Genomic DNA, 23,426 nt, shown 5'->3' on the forward strand with positions numbered 1-23,426 from the left:
ATAGCAAAAGCCATTATAGGCAACAGTCACATGGCACCAGGTGTAACAATTCCCAATTTGAAACTATACTACAAAGCCACTGTGATAAAATCAGCATGGTACTGGCAAAGAAATAGGCCTGAGGATCAATGGAACAGACTGGAAGACACAAAAACAAATGCAGATGTACTCAGCTACCTCATCTTCGACAAAGGAGCTCACCATCCTCAGTGGAGGAAAGATAGCCTCTTTAATAAATGGTGTTGGAAAAACTGGATATCAACCTGCCACAGATTAAAATGAAGTTTGTTTTTTTTTTAAAGGAAAAATTTCCAAAAGAAATAGATTTCGCTGTTTTAGATTATTTATCTTTCCATATAAATTTTAGAATCAGCTTATTGATTTCTATCTGGGAACATGTACTGAAAAGGTGAAGATAACTTAAAAATGATGAATAGTTATTTGATACCAGCTGAAAGAAATGCAAATGTATATGTTAGAGGAAATAGAAAATGTATATGAATAAGGAATACAAGTGTCAGGGTAAGAAATCATAGTCCTGGAAAAAATGGTGTTGAAAATTAAATTACCTTCTATTTTTTGTAGCTTAATTAGGTAAGTGGGAGGCATTGAAGCATAATGATTGTTGGGCAGAGAGACCTAATTTGAAATGATAGGAGAAAAATGATTGTCCAAATTGATTGTTAATGAAATAAGATTATTCTTTTTCTATGATCATTAACATCTTTTGAAGTGATTTATAGATTTATAACCTCAGGTCTAGTCTCCATTTTAAAAAATATTTATATTTTTTGTTAGTTTGCTGCTGTTTTCTGGTATCCTAATTATGGGAGAAAGTTTCTAAATCTCCTTTCCCATCTCCTGTTAGTAAAGTGCATTTAAACTGACATTGCCCTCACCCCTTTCCAGAGCCCAGAGCTTCCTGCAGCTATGTCTGGGTTGACATAAAGTTATCTTTGGATTACCTTGGAAAGCTATCTAATAACTAGTAACATCTTCTCATCTTCATCTAGGGGCTTTATTGACACATATACCTATGCATTTTGTTTGGGTAAATAATTAGTTTTATTTAGGATAAGAAACAGATCCCTGAGAATACTCTAACTAGAAATGTCATATTTAGTCTAATTATTTCTAAAGAACTAAGGGTCCTTGTTATTGCTCTTATGTAATTTTTTGATTTGCCAGTAAGGATGGTAGAAAAAAATATGATCACTGTTATAGGAAACCACTTGCTGTTACCTGAACTTAAATATACTGGTATGCGCCAGGCACAGTAGTGCACTCCTGTAATTACAGGTACTTGGGAGGCTGAAGCAGAAGGATCACAAATTTGAGCCCAGTCCAGGCAACTTAGTGAGACCTTGGCTCTAAACAGAATGAATGGATGGATGGATAGATGGATGGATGGATAGATGGATGGATGGTAGGTAGAGGGGGCTGGCATATAGCTTAATGATAGAGTATCTATCCTTGGGTTCCATCCCCAGTACTGCAGACACAAAAAACGCAAACTGGTATGTGTTGACTGTGTTATCTTGGTACCATTCCCCAGTAGAGTCCAGTCAAAACTTGTTTGCTGGGAACTCACTACTTTTTCCACTTACCCTAACCTGTTCAACAGGTTATCCGTTGTTAATTACTGTCTTCCTTTGTGATGAGGATGTTTTATTTTCCCTTTTAGCTGTTCTACTCATTTTAGTATAACAACAGCATAGACCGGTGATGGTAAACCTTTTAGAGCTTTCAAAGATAACAGCCTGCTGTGGCACATGTGCCATAGGTTTGCTACCACTGACATAGACCAGTGCAAGTAATTACCTGATGAAAGGGAAAAATAGTAGTAATAAGGAATTCCACAATTTTAATATGATTATTTAAAATAAAATATTCTGAAGCTTTCTTTTTCAAATAGTGCCATGAAGATAGTATATACTCCATGAGGCATATACATTTCTGTTGTGTTCATTGTGGAAGAACTAGTGCGTCGTAGAGTAAATGATAGTAGTAGGCATGCAATGACTATTGCTTGAATAAATGTTAAACTGGTCAGAAACTCGAGAGTCCAAAAGTCTAAAGGTTTTTAAAATAATGGTAAGTAATTTTACCATCATAAAAAGTAGATTTTGTTTTACTTAGAGTGGTCACAGAGCTGGAGATGTCAGGAAAACTTGAAGTTTTCTCTGAATGCTTGCATTATTTGTCATATATGAATATAAAAGACTAGTACTGTCCAGAGGTTCTTGTTATGGAAGTGGAATGGAATTACTAATCAAATTGTTATTTACCTCAGAAGTATCTTTTAAGCTCTTCTGATTCCTGTCATTAATTTTGTCATTATGATTCTACAGTATGCAGTGTGATGTGCTAGGCTGTTTTTTTTTTTTTTGTATCAGCTGGTGAGCCAACGCTAAAAGTATGGGTAAGATACCTTTTCGGATAAAGTACAAATTTTGTAAGATTATTATTATGATTAATAGTTATGTATAATTAAAAATAGATATTGATGTCAAAAACTTTGCACTTCACTGTTATTTTGCTTGCTTAAACAAGGTAAAAGTAAATGAAATAACATTAATAATGCTGGATTACAGATTGAAATAAAATGACTTTAAACCTAGAGTGGTGAGAAGGTAGCTGTAGTTTAGCAACATTAAGGATATGTCTTTTTACATACACTGTAGAGGCTACTTTTTTTATAAGCTACTCCAGATGACCAATATATATAGAAGTTTAGTTCAGCTTTTGTTTGTTCTGATTTTCTTTCTCTCTCCCCCTCTCCCTCCCCCTGCCTACCTCCGTGAGTGTGTGTGTGTGTGTGTGTGTGTGTGTGTGCGTGCATGTGTATTCATTTTCCTTGAAATTTGCCTGGGCATCATGGCATGTCATCTTAACACTCAGGAGGCTGAGGCAGGAGGATTACCTTGGGCTACAAAGTGAGTTTAAGGCCATCCTGAACTATCTCCAATCCCCCCAAAAAGATGTAGAAGTTGGGAACTCTTGGAAACAACTAATCCAGAAACTTGCCCCAAGGACTAAGAATGTAGCTCATTGATGGAGCTTGTCTAGTGTACCTGAGGTGCTGGATTTGATCCCCAGCATCACAAAAACTTGCCTTATCAGTTGAAAAGATAAGGAATGGAATTAGCTGCTAGATTTTCTTTCTTTTTTGATGCTGTGGATCCAACTCAGGACCTTATTCTTGCAAGGCAGGCACAGTGCCACTGAGCTAAATTCCCAGCCCTAGGTTTTCTAAAATAAAGCATTTCTGTTTCTTGGATGAAAGGTGTCCATCACTCCATTTTCGACCTTGTGCAGTTCTGGCTTGTATGTGAGATTATTCGATATTGTATTATCAGGGTCACATTTAGAGATTTATATTTGAATGATTATTTTTTATATTAAATTATTTTGAAGTAGGTATTTGTAATATACCTACAAGGTGACTTCCTGATGTTGAGGATCTAAGAGGGGAAAACAGAGATGACCAAAAGGCATTAACTGCTAATTTCCTGCACTTGAGTTCTCTACATTTTTGATAGCATACTTAGTAGCAATCACCAGAAATATAAACTCTAATAAATTCTTGAATCAATCCACATGAAATGTGTGTTTTATCTTCAAATTACTCAAATATGGAATCATTATGAAGAATTAAATGACATATTTTTATTGTGTTGTAATAAAATCCAAGGGAATTTTTGACTCTTAATGTCAGTATTATTGTGTTTGTTTTTATTACACATTGATAAAAATTTTGTGAAGCTGTTTTTTAAATAAGAGATTTTACAAGTTTTAATTTATAACAATAGAAAGGTAATTTAAAATGGCAGTTTTTCAGAGAATAGAATGGATGTTAGAAAAGATGTTAATCTATCTAAATTTGTAAAATATTTGGGAGAGTTGAACATGTGGATTAATTTCTTCAGATTAATATTAGAAAAGCATTGGTTGGTAATTGGCTATAAGACGGGAAAGGTAGGAAGGTAGTAGATTTTAGGAATATAAAGCATATGGTCATTTAAAAAATACATATTATTGTCTTATAAACTGTATGTCATATAAAAAGAATACCTCCCCACAGGAATAACTCACAGTTCCTTTATGAACCATAAACCATTTAGTGGGAATCATAGTTAAAATAGTCAATTAATTTGATTTCTAATTTTATACCCTAGTTTTATAAAAATAATCTAAAAATTTTGAAACCTGTGTTTTTGCAAATTTCATAATTTAAAATCCTGACTGTTGGTAGTGGATTTTGTAGAATATCTTTGAGTCTGGATCTGAACTTTGATTCCCCTTTATTTTTGGTATCATCTTAGTGTGTAAAAATACCCCCAAAGACACATATCCCTTATAGTATACAGTAGAAATTCTTAAAATTTCATTACCTATAAATTTTACTTTCACAAGTATTTTACATAGGTTGAATGACAGAAATCAGGTTTGTTCCCTCTGGAAAATGATCACTTTCTTTGTACTTTATAAATTTATAAGACATTAAAGAAAAATATAATTTAGTATCACCCAGACTGTATAAGGTTAAAATTAAAGAAATTGATGTGGAATCTTTGAAATTAATTGCTGTTATAAGGTGGACAAACCTGGAAAACTTTCTCTTTGTCCCATTAAGTAGAAAGAAAGACACGACTATTTCCTCCTCAAAATATGAGGGAAAATTATAATATGGGAAAGTTTGATTATAATATGCTTATAAATGTGTTGATTTCTTAGGATATGATAAAGTACTACTTTTATATTCTGTATAGGTAACAAAAATTTCAGATCACTTATTTAGTTATGGCAAACCTTGTAGAGCTTTCAATGATACAAACAGCCTACTACAGCATGTATGCCATAGGTTCGCTAACCGAGTCCTATATTAATTCTAAACTTAAAAATAACTTGCAGATTCAGGCACTTGGTTCTGTAGTATCTGTGTTTGTGTTTATGTGTATTAAAAGTGTGAACAGAGAACCAATTATAACACTATGTAGCAATTTATGAATGGTATGTAAGAATTCAAGTAGGCTGACACTCATTTTAGTAAAAATAAAGTGAACTTTTTTTTTGGTCCTGGGGATTGAATTTGGAACCTTGCATTTGCGAGGCAGGTAGCAGAACCACTGAGCTAAATCCCTGCCCCTAAAGTGGACTTTTATTTTCTGCCTACTGTCAGAGCCATTCTTATACTGGATTACTTTAATGAGGTTACATTTGTCATCTTCATACATAGTACATGTGAGTAATTTTAAATCTCAGTTGGTCATTGGTGATGATTGTGCTATGACTGTGAAGAAGACTGCCTAGTACTCATTTTGATTTGTGTGCTATGGCCATGTAACTGATCCAATTGGATACTCTGCATTGTGAAAAGGAAGAATATTAATAATTACCTCAGGATAACAGATATGAATTAAGATTGGCAAAGAATTTATGCAGTCACCCTAATTAGGATATTTTTGAAGCAAATAACAGAAAACACAACTCAAATTACCTTAATAAGGGAAATACTGTATGTTGGCTTGGTTGGGAGTGCTATAGGTATGATTCAGTGAGCTCTTTAGCTTTGTTTCTCTGTTTTCTAGACTCTGCCTTTTTTGGCTTACTTCCTTTATAGTTGTTGGGTGGATGCCTTAGGACTGTATTCTTTTTCATTTATGACCAGCAGGAGAGAGAAGCCTGCTTCTCCAATAAACATAGAGGAGTCTTGAGGCCTTGTGTTTTTTAGATATCTTTGAACTAATCTCTGTCAAGGGGAATGTCATGCTGATTGGGATATTTACATATCGCTGAGGAAAGGAAGATAGAAATATCTGATTCTCTTAGACTAGTTTAGGAGTCCATCGGGAAACTGGTGGTAAGATCCATTGTGTCTGAGAAAGCAATGTAAATGAATGTAGGGAAATTGGTTACTACAAAGTCTAGGGCCACTGTTTTTTTTTCATTTTCTCTTCGTTGTCTGTTAATGAATTTTTTTCAAGAGCTTTTGTGCTACAGATGATAGGTTTTTCAAGAGAAAATTTGTGGTATGAAATGACTTAGTAGCCTGGTAATGGGAAAGAAAGAGAAAACTTGCGGTCTCATTGTCTCCTTTTTCCTCTGTAAGATTATACTAATTGATCCTTTTTTCCTCCACAGACTAATAGGGATGCCAAAGGAAAAATATGATCCTCCAGATCCTCGCAGAATTTATACCATCATGTCAGCAGAGGAGGTAGCCAATGGGAAAAAATCTCACTGGGCAGAATTAGAAATCTCGGGTGAGTAGAAAGTAAAGCATTTGATCTGGGGTGTAAGTACTAACAAACAAGGTTATTGTTATATTTCTGTAAATTTTAAATTGGACTAAATAAAATATAAGGATGCTGAGGTACTAGTGTTTATCTTTTTAAATCTGTTATTAGAAGAAAGAAAAGAATTGAATTTACTCCTCAATAGCTATATGAAAAGTAATATTTCCCCTTTGAGATTTTGTGTCCTCTACTTTCCACTATCCTGCTCAACTAAATCTGTTTGTTATACAGTTAAAAAACACTTTAGTTTTGTGTAAAATTTATAAGATGATTTTCATATAATTATTTTGTATAATTAATATTATTGTATGTAAGATAACATCCCATTTTGTGGAAGCTGAGCTTGAACTTACATAGCTAATCAATGGTAAAAATCAAGACTCTGACACAGATCTTCTGATTTAATGCATCTTCTGCCTAGGGCGTCACAGCTTGATTTATGATTGTTTACTTGAATATGTTGCACTTAATGCAAAATCTTAAGCCAGAGTTGTGAGTCTTTAATTGTAACATCAGAAAGCTGAGAAAAGATGGCTCTTTTGGGGACACAGTGGTTTTCCTGATAGCTAATCTAAGGTTGGTCCTAAATCATAGTAATTATTCTTGTCTATTTAAAGTTTGTAGTTTGATGTAGCCCCTGGATATAAACTTTGCACTAATATTTTTTATTGAGCATATGAGAAATACTTTTGTAAGGAGTATGACTTAAAAGTAAAATCAAGACCATCCTTCCACAAGAGCAAATCCAGCCCCGTGTTTTAATACTCTAAGGGTCTTTATATTTTATACAACTCATCCGTCCATCCATCTATTTGCTTTTTGAGACAGGTTCTTGCTGTGTAGTTCAAGCTGCCCTTATGTTCATTGTGTAGCCCAAGCTGGCCTCAAACTCACAGCAATTCTACTGCCTCAGGCTATTGAGTGCTGGGATTACAGGTGTGTGCCACCACGCCTGGCTTGCCACAAGTCATTTAATACATAGAAGGCTCTTAAGAAAAAGTGATTATTAGGTAAAAATGTCATGAAATAAAATTAAGACCAGGTTTGTATAGAAGCAATTGTATGGCCTTAAGTAGAAAATTTAAAATGTCAAAGATACAGTGTCTATTTGCAGTTTCTTCTACGTTTTATTTTATTTGTTTGTTTGAGACAGGGTCTTGCTATATAGCCCAGGCTGGCCTTAAACGTTCAGTGATCCTCTGCCTCAGCCTTCTTAGTGCTGTTATCACAGGGGTGCACCACCATGCCTGGCTTCTTATACATTTTAGTCTTGCAGGTCAACCTTTGCATTGGGCTTAGATTTTTATGCTTTAATATTTTGTCTTTTAGGTAGAGTGCGGAGTTTAAGTACATCACTTTGGTCATTGACACACTTGACAGCGCTGCACCTAAATGACAATTACCTTAGTCGCATTCCACCTGACATTGCCAAGCTTCATAATCTGGTTTACCTGGATCTGTCATCCAATAAACTCAGAAGTTTACCAGCAGAACTAGGAAACATGGTATCTCTCAGGTGAGGAAATATTACAGACACAACTCATTATATAAAATTCTAAATTTATCAAATAAAATTATGGGATGTTACTGTTTTTACAGTGGAATTTCTGTGTGTCTGTGACAATCAAATGATATAAACACTGTAAGCACAGTTCTTGAGTTGCCCTTCATTGAGCATTTCCTTTAAATTTGGAAATTCCCATCATCAGTTTTGACAGATTGGAGGTGAGGTAAGGTTAAGAGTCTCATTTTGACTTCAACTCTGATAGGACTAATCTGAAATAATTGGGAAAAAGATATGATTTGCTTGTAAACCAAGCTTAGAGGAATGTATTCCAATTATAAGACATTGTATATTTATATTTTATATTACAACTCATTAAGAAAACTTTAAAACTTGATAGATTTGTTTTTCATTCAAGATTTAACATTTTTTTTGTAGTATAAAATGTTCTAGGAATCTTGAGACTGTATATGTGTTCCCAATAAAAACAAGAATTGTCTTTCTGCATTATCTGTTAAGCAGTAAATAAACATACTGTTCTTTACCATCCCCTTATTAGTTTGTTGTAGAACTTTTCGATCATCTATTAATGAAAGTGCCCTTTATTTTTTCTGTAGTCTGCTCAGAATTTCACAGTTATAAACTTAGACCTTATTTATGCTATCCTTTTCTTACATATTTCCTGTGCTTTAATATTTATGTTGTGTGTCTGGTTGTTCATGAGAGTTGTCTTTTCATTATATTTTATTTTCTTGATACACTTTCTCCTGCCCCCTCTTCTTCATACCCTTCACGCTCTCTTCTTTTCCTCCTCTCTCCCCCTCTTTCCCCTCGTCTTTCTGCTCTTCTCCCCCTTCCCTCTCCTCAGTACTAGGGATTGAACCCTGGATTTTTTTTTTTTTTTTTTTTTTTGAGACAGGGTCTTTCTGTGTCACTAAGTTATCCAGGCTGGACTTGCACTTGTGATTCTCCTGCCTTAGCCTCTCAGAGTATTGGGCATTGGAATTACAGACATGTGCCACCATGCCCAGCCCACACCCCTTTTTTAAACTTTTTGGAGATAAGGTCTCACTACATAGTCCAGGCTGGCCTGGAATTTCATGATTCCTCTGCCTCAGCTTCCCAAGCGCTGCAATTATATATAAGCATGGGACACTACACCCAAGTAACTCACTTCTTGTTCTTTATTAATTGTATATTTTTCTGTTTTTACACTTTTTTTTTTTTTTTTGGTACTGGGGATTGAACTCAGGTCCTTGCGCTTGCAAGTTTACCCTTATTTTGAAATGACTAGTGTTTGTAATCAGTTATAAAAAAGATGCAGGTGATTAGTCTGCTAATTATAGTTTAATCCTAAAGATTATGTAAAGACTTTTCTATAAATTGAACTAGGCTCAGATTTGCTTATTGTCTTGTGTCTTTGGATACTGATATGTCACTTTGATACTGACATGTCACATCTGATAGGCATTTTGGGTAAGAAAGCAAAGAGGATAGATTTAGATTGAAAATGACATGTACTTCCTTGCCTCTAACTTTAACCTGTGCTAGAGGATAAGTAAATCAGAGAAACACTGCTAAAAATTCTGGCAATTACACATTCTGTAGTATCTTAATGCTGTAGTACACAGCAGTTTTGGATCAGCATAGAGAAATCACTTGAATGTAGGCATCACTCATGTTAGAAAAAAGGATTAGAATGGCAAATACATGTATTGATAAAGATTGGTGTTTTAAAAGATTTTTTTTTTAATTTTTTTAAACAGGGAATTGCTTTTAAATCACAATATGTTACGGGTTTTGCCTTATGAACTTGGCCGGCTCTTCCAGCTGCAAACTCTAGGTTTGAAAGGTGAGTGAATTTTTTTTTTAAAAGATATGGTTTTAACACTCGGTACCAAGTGATCTGAGCCCTTTAAACATTTTATTTATAGGTTAGGTTTTAGTATCATTTTGAGAATACAACTATACTTCTTTTGAAAAGAGAATAGTTTTTTGGGTATCAAATTGAGCTTCAGGATTTTAGTATGCTGCTATCAACTTAAACTTATAGGGGAATTTTAGTGTTTTTCCTTTTTATTATAATTACAAACAATGTACAAATTATGAGTTTCACTGTATAGAGGAGATACTTTAAATTTAGCACAGTAGTTCTTCCTTTCTTTAAAAATTGCTTAATAGGATAAAATCTTAGCATACCCCATTTTAGCTTTTGATACAGTAGATAAGGTAGCATTGGCATATCACGTGATTACAAGAAGGAAAACAATAGTACGGAGTAGCTGTACCTAATTAGTAATTATTGTAAATCTAAAATGCATGCTTCTCTGATTGGTTGCATTTTGCTCAGTTTGAGATGAAAGTTATACTCAATTCATGTAAATAGTGAATTTTGTGTAATTTTCTATTAAAGTAAAAATGAAGGTTTATTTTTATACTGTATTGGTTAAAGATATTTTCTGTGCTTTTGAGGAATGAGCATAACTAAAGCTTTACTTCATATGCTTTCAGGTATTTTATTTTATTTTTTCAAAGACTTATCTATAAAAATGTTCTGTTTGCATATTTTTCTTTCCTCATGTATTAGCTATCTTTCCTATTGCTGAGACATAATATCTATACCCATAACTTCATGGAGAAGTTTAATTTGGCTCACAGTTTTAAGGATTCAGTCCATGAATGGTTGGCTTCATGGCAGAAACACGGTGGAGGAAAGCAGCTCAGTTCATGGTGGCCAGAAAGAGGAGGGGAACAGTGAAAGAGAGGAAGGGACTAGGGACCATGCTTCCATAATCTAGCCACAAGACCTGAAAGTGTGCTTTATTAGTCTCTCTGGTAGCTCCCAAGCCAATCAAGTTGGCTGTCCACCGTAACTGTCATCATCCCTCCCTCCTTCCCTTTGAGGATCAAACCTAGAACTTCTACATGGTGTGCAGGTGCCCTACCACTGAACCATGCCCTCTGACCATTGACTTCTTCTGTAATATAATGGGAGGATTAATATTGAAGTGTCAATAAGAATAGAAAGAATGTGACAATATTTCTTGAAGTGACAGAAATGATATTAGGCTTCCTTTTATAGTCTCATAAATTAGATAATTATATTAATAGCTTGAATATTGTGTATATAGTTTCATTATACAAGTTTTTTGATAATTTAATAATATATGAAGTAAAGAAGGAAATATTTAAAATATATGTCTAAAATAGTTTCTAAAACATTTTAATCTAAAATATAGAACATTTTGGGCTGGGGATTTAGCCCAGTGGTTCCACCTGCCTCACAAGTACAATGCCCTAGGTTCAATCCCTAGAAAAAAAAAAAAGAATTGTTTATAAAACGTAAAACATTTTAATCTAGAATATTTTCCTGAGAATTAACCTAAGGCACTTAGAATTGAATGGTTCAGACAGTTAATCTTATTTTTATATGCTAAATCTGATATAGGTGAAACAGCCCATCTAGAGGTAAAGTAGGGGCAGAGATTTTCCTCTTTATTAAAAAAAATGTAATGATTATTTATAACAGATTCATGAAATATGAAATTAATACTTTTTATCTTTTTATTATTTTTTATTTATTAAATTATAATTATTTGTCTTTATTAAGAATTTTCCCCCTTCACCCTTTCCTTCCAGTGGAACTCAAGGCTTTTACACTGAGCTACATCCTAGTCCTGTTTATTTTTAGACAGTCTCACTAATTTTCTAAATTGTTCTTACTGGACTCACAATCATGCCTCAGACTCCTAGAGTGCTGGAATTGCAGGCTCCCTTAACATTAGGCTCCCATAACCTTATAGGGTCCCTTAACATTAATCAAAATATCTATTTTCTTTTTCTTAGTAGAAATGGATAGTGTATCAAAGATAAATTAATAATTTAGTTTTTAAAAAATAAATTTTATCCCATTCCCCTCCTCAAGTCCCCTTCTCTATGTAGAGATTTGTTTCTATTTTTTCCTTTTGTTGTTCTTTTCTTGTCCCTTCCTTCCTTTCTCCCTTGCTGTTCTCTTATTCTCCTTACCATTTGAACACTTTCTTCCCATTTTCCAACATCCATTATATATTTCAGTCCTTATTTCCATTTTTGGTTTCTCACACCAGAGAAACAGTATGGTATTTAAACATGTGTGTCCAATTTCTGTCACTTAAGAGTATGGTCTCAAGGTGCATCCAACCATTTACTTATAAATGTCTCAAGCCCATCCTTTATGGTATTCCATTATATTAAAAAAGCATATCTTCATTCACTTGTATGTTAGTGGGCATTTGGGCTATTTCCAAGATTTAATTATTACAAACTATGCTCTGTATTGCTGTGGTATGATGCTTTTAATTCTTTCGGGAAGATACGAAGAAGAGGTATAGCTGGGTCAAATGGAACTTCTAATTTTAGTTTCTTGAGAAATCTCCACACTGATTTTCCACAGTGGTTGCACCAGTCTACACTCCTACCAACAGTGGAGAAGTGTTCCTTTTTCCCCATAGCCTTGCCAGCATTTGTTATTGGTTGATTTTTTTGATAACTGCTATTCTGTCTGGAGTGAGATGGAATCTCAGCATTGTTTTAATTTGTATTTCATGAATGACCAAAGATGTTGAACTGTTGAACATTTTTTCATATATTTATTTGCCATTTCTAATTCTTCACCTGAGAAGTGTCTTTTTATTTCAGATGCCTCTTTTTGCATTGAGTCTTTAAATTTGGGGGGGGTCTGATTTTTTTAAGCTCTTTATATTTTCTAGATAATAGTCCTTTATCTGAATAGCTGGTAAATTTTTTTTCCACTAATGTGAGTTGTTTCTTCACTCTGCTGGTGGTTTCTCTTGCTGTGCAAAAGCTTTTTAGTAAGATGAGGTCCCAATTGTTGATTCTTTGTAGTATTTCCCATGCAGACTGGGTTTTGTTCATGAAGTCTCTGCCTACTGCTGTGTCCTCAAATGTTCTACCCATTCTCTCTTCCAGCAGATTTAGTGCTTCTGTTTTAATATTTAGATCTTTGATCCATTTTGATTTTAGGTTAATGAGTGTTGTGAAAAATATGGGTCTGATTTCAATTTTGGGCATGTGGAAAACCATGTTTTCCAGACCATTTATTAAAGAGACTATCTTTCTTCCAGTGAAGGTGCTTGGCTTCTTTGTCAAAGATAAGGTGGTTGAATACATCTGGAGTTGTCTTTACATTTTCTAATCTGTTCCTTAGGTCTGTTTTTGTGTGCCAGGACCATACTGTTAATCATAGTAGCTTTGTAGTATAATTTCAAGACAAGAATTGTGATTCTTCATGCCTTACCTTTGTTGTCCAGAATTGTCTTTGCTATTCTAGGTTCTTCTGGTTCCAAAATGAATTTTAGGATTGTTTTCTCTAATTCTTTGAGATAGGTGTTAGAACTTTGATCAGGATTGCACTAAATTTAGATGAGAGTTTTAGAAGTATGGCTATTTTCACTATATTGGTTCTTCCTAACCAAGAACAAGGGATATCTTTCCATTTTATGATATCCTCTTTGATCACCTTTTTCACAGTATGGTAATTTTCAGTGTAGAGGTCTTTTACTTCCTTTGTTAGATTGGTTCCTAGGTATTTCTTTTTTGGGGGATACTATTATGAAAGGGATTGTTTCTCTAATTTCTCTCTTTGTGAGTCTGTTGTTTGTGTGTAGGAAGACTAATGATGATTGAGTGTTGGCTTTGTATCCAGCTATGGCACTGAATTTGGTTATCAAATCTAAAAGTCTTTTGGTGGAGAAGACCCCACAAAACTCTACTAAAAGACTGGAGTCTTTTATGTAGAGTGTCATATCATCTACAAATAATGATAATTTAACTTCCTTCTTTCCTATCCTTATTCCTTTTATTTCTTTCTCCTGTCTGATTGCTCTGGCTAGGGTTTCCAGAACTACATTGAACAAGAGTGGTGACAGCGGACATCCTTGTCTTGTTCCTGATTTTAGAGTGAAAGTTTTCAGTTTTTGTCCATTTAGTATGATGGTGGCTGTTTGTTTGACATAGATGGCTTTTATCAGATTGAGATAAAGACCATCTACACCAATTTTCTGGAGGGTTTTTATCATGAGTGGGTGTTGGACCTTAATGCTTTTTCTGCATCTATTGAGAGGATCATACAGTTTTTTTTTCCCTTGGCTCCATTAATATAGTGTATTACATTTATTGATTTGCATATGTTATACTATCCCTGCATATCTGCGATGAATCCAGCTTGGTCATGGTGTATAACCTTCTTGATGATTTCCTGCATTGTTTGCCAGTATCTTATTGAGAATTTTTGCATCTCTGTTCTTTAGGGAGATTGGCCTGTAATTCTCCTTTTTCCTTGAATCCTTCTGTGGTTTAGAATCAGGGTAATGCTTGCTTCCAGGAATGAATTTGGAAGTACTGCTTCCCTTTCAATTTCATGAAAGAGTTTGAGGAGTAGCAAAATTAGATCCTCTCTGAATTTCTTGTAGAATTCACCAGTTAATCCATCAGGGCCAGGGCTTTTCTTTGTCGGTAATTTTTAAATTATATTCATTGTCATTGGATAGTATTGTTTTATTCAGAATTTCTGTATCTTGATTCAGTTTTGGTAATTAGTATATTCCTAGGAATCTGTCCTTTTTTTCCTGTTTTCCATCTTAGTAGAATACAGGTTCTTGAAGAAGGTATTGCTGATCTTCTGGATCTCTGCAGGATCTGTTGTGATTATACCCTTTTCATTTCTAGTTGCATGGGTTTTTTGTCTTTCCTTTTTTTTTTGATAAGGTTGACTAAGGGTTTGTCAATTTTATTTAATCTTTCAAAGAACTAACCCTGTGATTCATTATATTGTTCTTTTAGTCTCCATTGCATTAATTTCTGCTCTGATTTTTATAATTTCTTCCCTCCAATGAGCTTTGGGCTTGACTAGCTCTTCTTTTTCTAAAAGCTTGATATTCAACATTAGGTTGTTTGAACCCACTGTTTTCCTGATATGGGAATTCACTACTATAAATTTTCCTTGTAGGATTGCTTTCATTGGGTCCCACAAGTTCCAGTATGTTGTATTGTTGTTATTAATTATAGAAATTGTCTTATTTCTTCTTTAATTTCTGCTGTGACCCATTGGTTGTTCAGGAGGGTGTTATTGAATTTCCATTTGTTTATGGGGTTCATGTGGTTTCTCTTGCCATTGATTTCCTACTTCATTGCAGTGTGGTCTGATAATATGCATGGGATTATTTCAGTTCCTTTGCATTTACTTCATCATGTTCTATGGGCTAGTATATGGTCTATTTCGGAGAAAGTCCCATGTGCAGCTGAGAAGAATGTGTATTTTGATGTTTTGGGGTGGAACAGTCTATAAACATCTGTTAAGTCCATTTGTTCAAGAGTTTGGTTCAATTCTTATATTTCATTGTTGATTTCTTGTCTGATCTGTTTATTTGTGACAGTGGGATATTGAGGTTGCCCATTACAACTGTATGTGTTTGTATAATTTTTCATGTCTGTTAATATCTTTTTTGTGTAGTTGGGTGTGCTTGTATATACTGCAGATATATTTATGATTGTTCTATCTTCCTCTTGGATTGTTCCCTTTACCAGGATGTAGTGTAGGATTGTTTATCTCTTTTTTTGTTGTTGTTGTTTTTTTGACACCAGAGATTGAATTTAGGGCCTTGCACTTGGGAAGCAGGTGGCAGAACCACTGAGCTAAATCCCTGGCTTCTTTGTCTGTCTTCATCAGTCTTGGCTTGAGATCTATTTTGTTTGCAAATAGAATAGCTATCCCTGCTTTTTTCCAGGTTCCTGTCTCATGGAATATTGTTTTTTATCCCTTGACTTTCAGTCTATGAATTTGTTTTTCAATTAAATGTGTTTCTTGTATACAACATATTGTTGGATTTTGCTTCTTGTTCCGTTCTGCCAGTCTGTTTCTTTTGATCAGTGAATTGAGACCATTTACATTGATGGTTATAACTGATACAGATTTTCTTATCTCTGTCATGTTATTTTCCTGCTATTGGCTTCCTTCTTTTCTGTGTAATTTCTTGTCTTGCCTGGTGGATTTATTCTGTTGGGGTTCATGGAATTGTAAGTTTGCCTTTGGTGAGCTGAAAGTCTGTAGGGTTGCCTCTTATTTAAATGTCTTTTCATTTTTAATATTTTTAAAAGTTTGAATCCTGAGTTGATGCTTGTATATTGCTTATGGTGAGTAGCTTTATTGCCAGTATTTAGAACCCTTAGTAAGTGACTACTTCTCAGAAGTGTCTTCCAGGTATAGCTAGCTTTTGGGTTTTGAGTCAGTTTTAGGATCCTATCTCTTCAGTTTATTGGGGATAAGATGTTTCTGCCTATTTGGCACAGCTGCCAGTTCTTTGGCACTGGCATATAGGTTTTCTTTTTAAGACCCTTAGGCAATCTCAGTCTTGGTGTACTGGGAGGAACAACTGATTAGCACAGTTATGTCACCTTGGCTAAAGTAGTACGATCAACAATACCAATAGCATCAAGTACAGCCTAGAAAATGACTAATTGTAGCCCTTAATATGGCATTTTTACCCTGAGGGGAGAAGATTTAAAAGACATTGGGGGAGGGGCAGAAATAGAAGAAGAGGAAGATCAGAAGCAAGGCTGGAGGACAAACTTTAGGAAATGAGTGAAAAGGACAGGTAGGAAAGTGAAGGAAAAAATGAAAAGAACAGAACAACAACAGGCAAAAAATTAGAAACTGTTCCAACAATCAGGAAAAAAACTAAACAAGACAAAACAAGAAGTAGAAAGGAGGAAAAAAAAGAAAACAGAAAAAAGATTTAAAAACCCATAAATGTCCAATTCAAGGTGTGTCTCTCCTGTCACTGTTAGCCACTATGGGTAAACAGTCCAGAGCCAAATTGATTAATCTCAGTAAGCTAGCTGCAGCTTCATGGTGGAGTAGTGGATAATCCCAGTGAGCCTGCCGCTTTAGTTCCTCTGAAGTTCAAGCCAGTTTCTGGGTATGAGGCTGGAACTGGATTCCTTGAGCCTACAACAGTCTGTGTGTCTCCTGCTGACTTGAGCTCTGCCCCCTGACCTCCTGCTAATTTGAACTCAGCACCTGCACCGAGACACTGGGAGCCACTAGATGGAGTCTGCCCACAGCTCTTCTGAGTTCTGAGCTGAGTTCAGTTGGCCCCTCTCCAAGATGGCTACCAGCCAGTCACCCTCTCCTTGGTGAGGTCTGATCCCAGATAACTCACCAGATGCTGCAGTCTGGTTTGTGCAGTGCTCCGTTCCACTGGTGCATTTCTCTGGGGAGGCCTCTGGGGTTGTCAGTAGTCACTGTGCATATGCAAATTCGGTCCACCTCTGTTACCTCAGGATTGTTCAGGCTCTGGGAGAGATCACTGCTTAGTACCTTCCCTCCTCTTTGTTAAAATCTCTCTTTTTACTTTCCCTGTAGACCTCATTTTACACCTCAGATCCTTCCTGGGTTCTGGGGAACTGCTTCCCTCCTCCTCCTCATCCTTGTACTGCTATATTCCAGTGTCAGAACACCAGATCTTGAGATTCTCTTTCTCTGCTGCTCACCACACTCCTCAGTAATTTACACTTGAACCCAGTAGACTTACGTATAATACCAGGCAGTCTTGCTGGAAAAGCAAATGTTGGTATTTCTTTTTCATGAATCTACTTCATGTTGTCTCACGTAGAAAGATATATTCCCAGAAAGTGTAGAATAAATATCACTGAATGGCTATTATTCTGGATATCTAGTTGTCTCCTCAGTCTTTCATTGTTTTACTAGGTAAAGTATTAGTCTTGAAACTACTGTTTTTGGTTGGGCTTCTATTATAGTGCCCTTTTGTCTACTGAAATACATTCATTAAAATCTCTTCTAAGATGCCTTCTCTATCAAGATAGAAACCAGCTCTGCTTCACCAACTGTAACTGAGCTTTGTTCATGACTGAATAAAATCCCTTTTCATTAAACTTTAGTTTGTTCTATTTTAAGTATAGGCTGAGTAATGTTTCAGAGTTCATATATTTTACTTGCATATGTGTAATGTGATCTCTTCATTGTGAGACCTAAGTATAAACAAAATTCATTTATGTTTTACATACACTGTTTACACATAAGCAGCAGGTAGTTCTGTGTGGTATCTTTAGTGCACTTGCATTTTGACTGTAACTCATTATGTGATGTCACTGTTTACACATAAGCGGCAGGTAGTTCTGTGTGGTATCTTTAGTGCACTTGCATTTTGACTGTAACTCATTATGTGATGTAAGGTGGGGAATTTTTCATTTGTGGCATATCAGTGCTCAAAAAAAGTTTTGGATTTGGAAGCATTTCTGACTTTCAAATTAAGAATGTTCAACTTATACTTTCATTCATTTTTTCTTATCTTTGAGAATGTTTAGTTTTCAGTCATTGACACTTTTTATTCATTTGATCATGACCAGTCCAGTAAGTTGGAAGTAGTCTCTTAAAGAACAATAATGTGTTAAGTTTATGGAAGAAAAGGCATATATAAAAACGATTCTTGTGGTGCATGCCTGTAATCCCATCACCCTGGAGGCTATGGCAGGAGGATCTCAAGGTTGAGCCTAGCCTGGTCAGTTTAGCGACTTAGCAAGACTTTGTCTCAAAATAAAAAGAGGTCTGGGAATGTAGCTCAGACAAAGGGCCTGGGTCCAATTCCTAGTACCAGAAAAGAAAATTCTTATTATATTAAAAAAAATTTTTAAATTGATGTCCTGAGGTGTAAAATATTTTCTCTGACATACAGCCAGTGTGATCCTTATTAATTAAACATTAATGTCTCCTCATAAAATTGTGTTGGATCTCAACAATTTGAAAAATTCAAGCTTATCTCTTAAAGTAGATTAAAGTAGAAGACTATTTTACAATATAAATTTGATAATTTTAGAGACTGGGATTATGTATGTATTTGTTAAAGATGTCTTAACTTTTACATAAATGGATTCTTGAATGTAATTTCCTGTGACTTGCTTTTTATTCAGCATTTATGTTTTTATGACTTAGCTGTGTTGATGTATACTTGCAGTTATGCTTCATTGGTTTAACTGTGATATTCTGATAAATGAATGTACTATAATGTATTTGTTCTATAGATATTTAGATTCCCCCTCCCCAACCTGGGGCTGTATAAGCAGTTATTGTCAATCTAGTATATGTCTCCTGATTCAGTTCGTAAGATGTGGAATGGAATGACTGGGTTGAGGAATCCTGTATCCTTAGTTTTTTTAGGTAATCCATAATGTTTTACAAAGTAGATTTACTAAGCTATACTTCCGAAGTAATATAGTTTTCATTTTTCAGTGTTCTTTCCAATAATTGCTATTGTCAGATTTTTAAGGTTTTGTCAATTATTGAATATGAAGTGGTTTTTAATTATGCCTTTTTTTGGTACCGGGAATCAAACTCGGGACTTTGTGCTTTTAAATTATGCTTTTAATTGACATTTCCTCATTGCCAAAATTGAACATTTTTTCTTTTTATATATTTATTGGCCATTAATATTTTTTCTTTGAAGTTACTATTCATATCTTTTGCCTATTTTCAGTTGGGTTGTTTTGTCTCTTTTGTGTTTAAAATGTCCTCTTCTATTGTGTGGCTTTTCTTTACATTTTTGTTTCCTTTATGTTATCTCAGTATATTTTTAATTATTTCTAATTTTTAATTTTTAAAAAATTAGGATGTTTTATAAACATACTTTCTAAAAGTTGTAAAATGTTGCTCTTTATAATTAATTTTTTAATTCATGTGGTATTGAATTTTAAATGCTAACAAGGATCTGTTTTCAGTAAGGGTCTGATCATGTTTATGTCCTATGAGTAACCAGTTGTCTCCTTATCATTTATTGAATAGATTTGCCTTTTCCCATTTATAGTAAAGTCACCCCTCTCTTACCTGCTATGTCTAGTCTACTTTTGTGATCTCACTTTTGTTCTTGTGTCAGTTTGTCTAATGTTGCACCCATTACCATATTAATTATTTTTATGGCTTTATATCAAGATGTAGTATCTCATTTGCGAAGTCCCCTCACATTTCTTTTGTAGCAGTGTTTTGGTAGTTTGGGTTCCTTAGCTCTTCCTGATAGCTACGAGAGTTTGTTTAGTTCACATACACAGAATGTGTGTTGCAACTTTAGCATTGCATTAACCACTCTGGACTGTTTGAGGATGCACTGACTTTCTTAATTATACTGAATATTTCTTTTTAAGAATTTGGGCTCCAGTTTAATTTTTAAATTCATATTTAATGTCTGAATTAAATGTTACAACTTTCTAAAGATTAATGAAGCACATTTTCTGTGGGTTATTTTTTCCCCCTTTTAAAAGCATATTTTATGCTTTAAAATGCTCATTTGCTTGTGGAGTTTCGTCTTGTTTTGCTGTGTTGAGGATTGAACCAAGGGTTTGTGCATTATATATAAATGTACTATCATTGAGCTCTACCCCCACCCTTGTTAGTTTTAAAAATCATCTCATAGTAAGTTTTCTTAGCTAAATTATCATTCTTTCTAAAAGTTTGCAAATTCTTTGAGGCTTTGTACACAGATAATCACTTCATCTCCTGTGGCAGTTTTGTTTTTTCCTTTCAAATTATTATATACAGAGTCTGCCAAGAAATGTATACATACTTAAGGAAAAGAAAACTTGTATAAATTGAGACATCATGAGATCAATACAAATTACCTTTGGCCTCTACAATGATGAGAAGTGCTCAAAGTGGTGGCCATGAGCTTCCAGACATTTATTGGTATGGTGAACTGCTGCTTGGGTAACCTTGATCATTGAGATTATTGCATATACATTTTCAGTTTCTTCTCCAGAGGCTGGCATTGTACTGGTTTTATGAGATATTTGAGGAAAACACCATCTGTTGAAAAATCATCATACTATTTTTCTTTTCCTAAAGTGTGTATACATTTTTTGGGTGGACTCTGTGTTTAATTTCTTTAATGTACTGATAAGGCTGTTTCATATAATACTGAATTAGAATTATTAATACTGGGCATGTTTCAGTTTCTAATTTTAAAGAGAATGCTTCTAATATTTTTTCATTAGGAGTGATACTTCTATTATGATTTTGATTAAAGTTTAGATTTTAGAAGTTTCAGTTTTACTTTGTTAATCCTTGTTCAGATAATTTACTGAATACTTTTCATTTATTGAGATAATTATTTTTCTCATTCCAAAGGTTAATTAATAAGTTCTGTGTACACATATATTCCCCCCAATTTTAGCAACATGTTCATTTCTAAAATATACCCAGCTTGGTCATGTTGTTACATGTCTTCAGACACTGATGGATTTGACAGTGTCTATCAAGAACTACCAAGGTTCTAAGATTTCATACTACTTATGTTAATTGTCTGCTGATATGCTTTTACTCAATTTCGATTGATACCACAAATAGGCAAAAGTATAGTCCTCTTAGTGACAGTAGCTCTGAGCTTTAAATGGCAGGAGCTTTCAATTGTTAGTGCCTGTGGTCCCCATCTCTGCTTTCATGATAGCTAAGGCCAGCAGGTCTCAACAGCTGTGTAGAACTCTTCAAGTATTTGGAGCTAACATCTCCTGGCAGCTCTCCGTTGTGCCCCACCAGTCTCTGGGCACTTTCAGGGTCTGCAGCCTTTAGTGTTACCAACTCTTAATGTAACCAGCTCAGGCTGCTCTGCTATCAATAGAAATTATTAATAGCAAAATAAAAACCATTTGAAAGAAGGTTTATTAGGATGTGTGCTGCAGCATAAAAGGAAGCAGGACACAAACTATTCCTATAAAGGTGAAGGAAAGGCTGCTTATATAGACAAAAAAGATGGTTTTATTCATGTATGGTGTCCTGCTTGCTAACTGTAGACTTTCTACTTAGTCATTTGTAAAAGAGGTTCTTCTTGGGAATGGGAGTGAGTCTGTGTGGCTACAGAGGGGCACCGTCATCCACAGAGAGTGCAGGACAGAATTATCTGGGTCAGACCCATAACCACAGCTGTTGCTGCAGCCAAAGCAAAAGTATCGGAGTGTGTTTTATTTATTATGCCATTGAGTTCCTTGTATATTCTAGTGTTAATCCTTTGTTGGTGAATAGTTTGCAAACATTTTCTTAGATTTTTGTAGGTAGTCTCTTCAGTTTTGGTGATTGTTTCCATTGCCGTGCAGAAGCTCTTAGTATGATAAAAATTCCATTTCTATACTTGTACTACTGTGCTGTTAACTTATATCCAAAAACTCTCTGCCAAAACCAACATCCAGAGGTATTTACCGTATGTTTTTGTCTGATATATCTGATATAGTTGTGGGTCTTGAGTGTCCTTTACTCATTTTCATTTGATTTTTTTTTAATATGGTAAGAGATAGGGATCTAGTTTCATTCTTCTGCCTATTGATACTGTTTTCCTATCACCTATCATTTCTTATCTCTAGTGTGTGTGATTAGTACCTTCATTGAGTATTAGTTGGCTGTAAATACATAGATTTATTTCTGGGGCCGCTGTTCTGTTCCATTGGTCTATGCATGTGTTTTTATACTAGTATCATGTTTTGGTTCCTATAACTTTGTTAGTGTATTTAGAAGTCAAGTAGTGCAGTGTTTTGTTCTTTTTGCTTAGGATTGCATTAGATATTTGGGATCTTTTATGGTTTCATATGTATTTTAGAAGTGTTTTTCCTATTGCTATGAATTTGTCACATTTGTTTTGATAGGAATTCATTTGAATCTGTATAGCACTCTGGGTAGTTTGGACATTTTTACAACATTCTCTCAATTTATAAAACAAGGGATATTTTTTGGTATCATCAGTTTCTTTCATCAGTGTTTTAGAGTTTTGATGGTAGAATTTTTTTATGTGCTTGGTTATGCCTAGCTACGTATTTTATTTCAAATGGAATTGCTTTCTTAATTTCTTTTTAACCTGTTTTGTTAATGGTGTATATATAAATGCAACTTCCTTTTTGTATGTTGTTCATTTATGCTGTCATTTTACTGAATTTGCTTATAAATTCTAATAATTTTTTTTTTAGTGGCTTCTTTAAGGTTTTCTGTACCTAAGGTCATATCTTATGTAAACAGATAATTTGACTTTCTCCTTTCCAATTTGTGTGCCCTTCATTTGTTTCTCTTGCCCATTTGTTTCTTGTTCTGGTTCTGACTTCCAGGACTGTGTTAAGAATCTGGTGAAAGTCCACATCCTTGTTTTGTTTCAGATCTTAAAGGTAGGATCTTCATTTTTTTTCCCTGTTAAGTATGATGTTAGCTATGGCTTTGTCATGTATAACTTTAATTTTGTTGAGGTCTGTTTCTTCTATATTTGATTTGAGAGGGAGGTGACATTGTATTTTATTAATGCTTTCCCTATCTTTAATGAGGTGATTGTTTTTCCTTCATTTTGTTGATGTTTCCATCATTTGGTATCATTTTTATTGACAGCATATGTTGAATCACTTCCCCTCCCCTGGGTAAATCTTCCTTGGACTTGTTGAATAATATTTTTATTGTGCTGTTGGATTTAGTTTGAGAGTTTTTGTATTTATGCTCATCAAGAATGTTGGCCAAAACATTTATTGTATCTTGTCTAGTTTTGGAAACAGGGTAATGTTGGCACTATGTAATAAGTTCATAAGATTTTTCTTCC

At 34.6% G+C, this 23,426-nt stretch overlaps 1 protein-coding gene across 1 annotated transcript in view; it reads left to right on the forward strand.

Annotated features, from left to right (window-relative positions):
• Positions 1 to 6,144: 6,144 nt before the first annotated feature.
• Positions 6,145 to 23,426, forward strand: part of Cnot6l (CCR4-NOT transcription complex subunit 6 like) — a 73,365-nt gene continuing 56,083 nt past the window's right edge. Inside the window, exons 1-3 of the mRNA XM_010628363.2 lie at positions 6,145 to 6,266; positions 7,629 to 7,815; positions 9,570 to 9,655. Of these exons, the coding sequence (XP_010626665.1) occupies positions 6,155 to 6,266; positions 7,629 to 7,815; positions 9,570 to 9,655 (385 nt within the window). The 5' untranslated portion in view covers positions 6,145 to 6,154. The remainder of the gene's footprint in view (positions 6,267 to 7,628; positions 7,816 to 9,569; positions 9,656 to 23,426) is intronic.

Source organism: Fukomys damarensis, unplaced genomic scaffold (assembly GCF_012274545.1).
Source record: "Fukomys damarensis isolate Sample0158 unplaced genomic scaffold, DMR_v1.0_HiC HiC_scaffold_32, whole genome shotgun sequence".
Classification (NCBI taxonomy): Eukaryota; Metazoa; Chordata; class Mammalia; order Rodentia; family Bathyergidae; genus Fukomys; species Fukomys damarensis.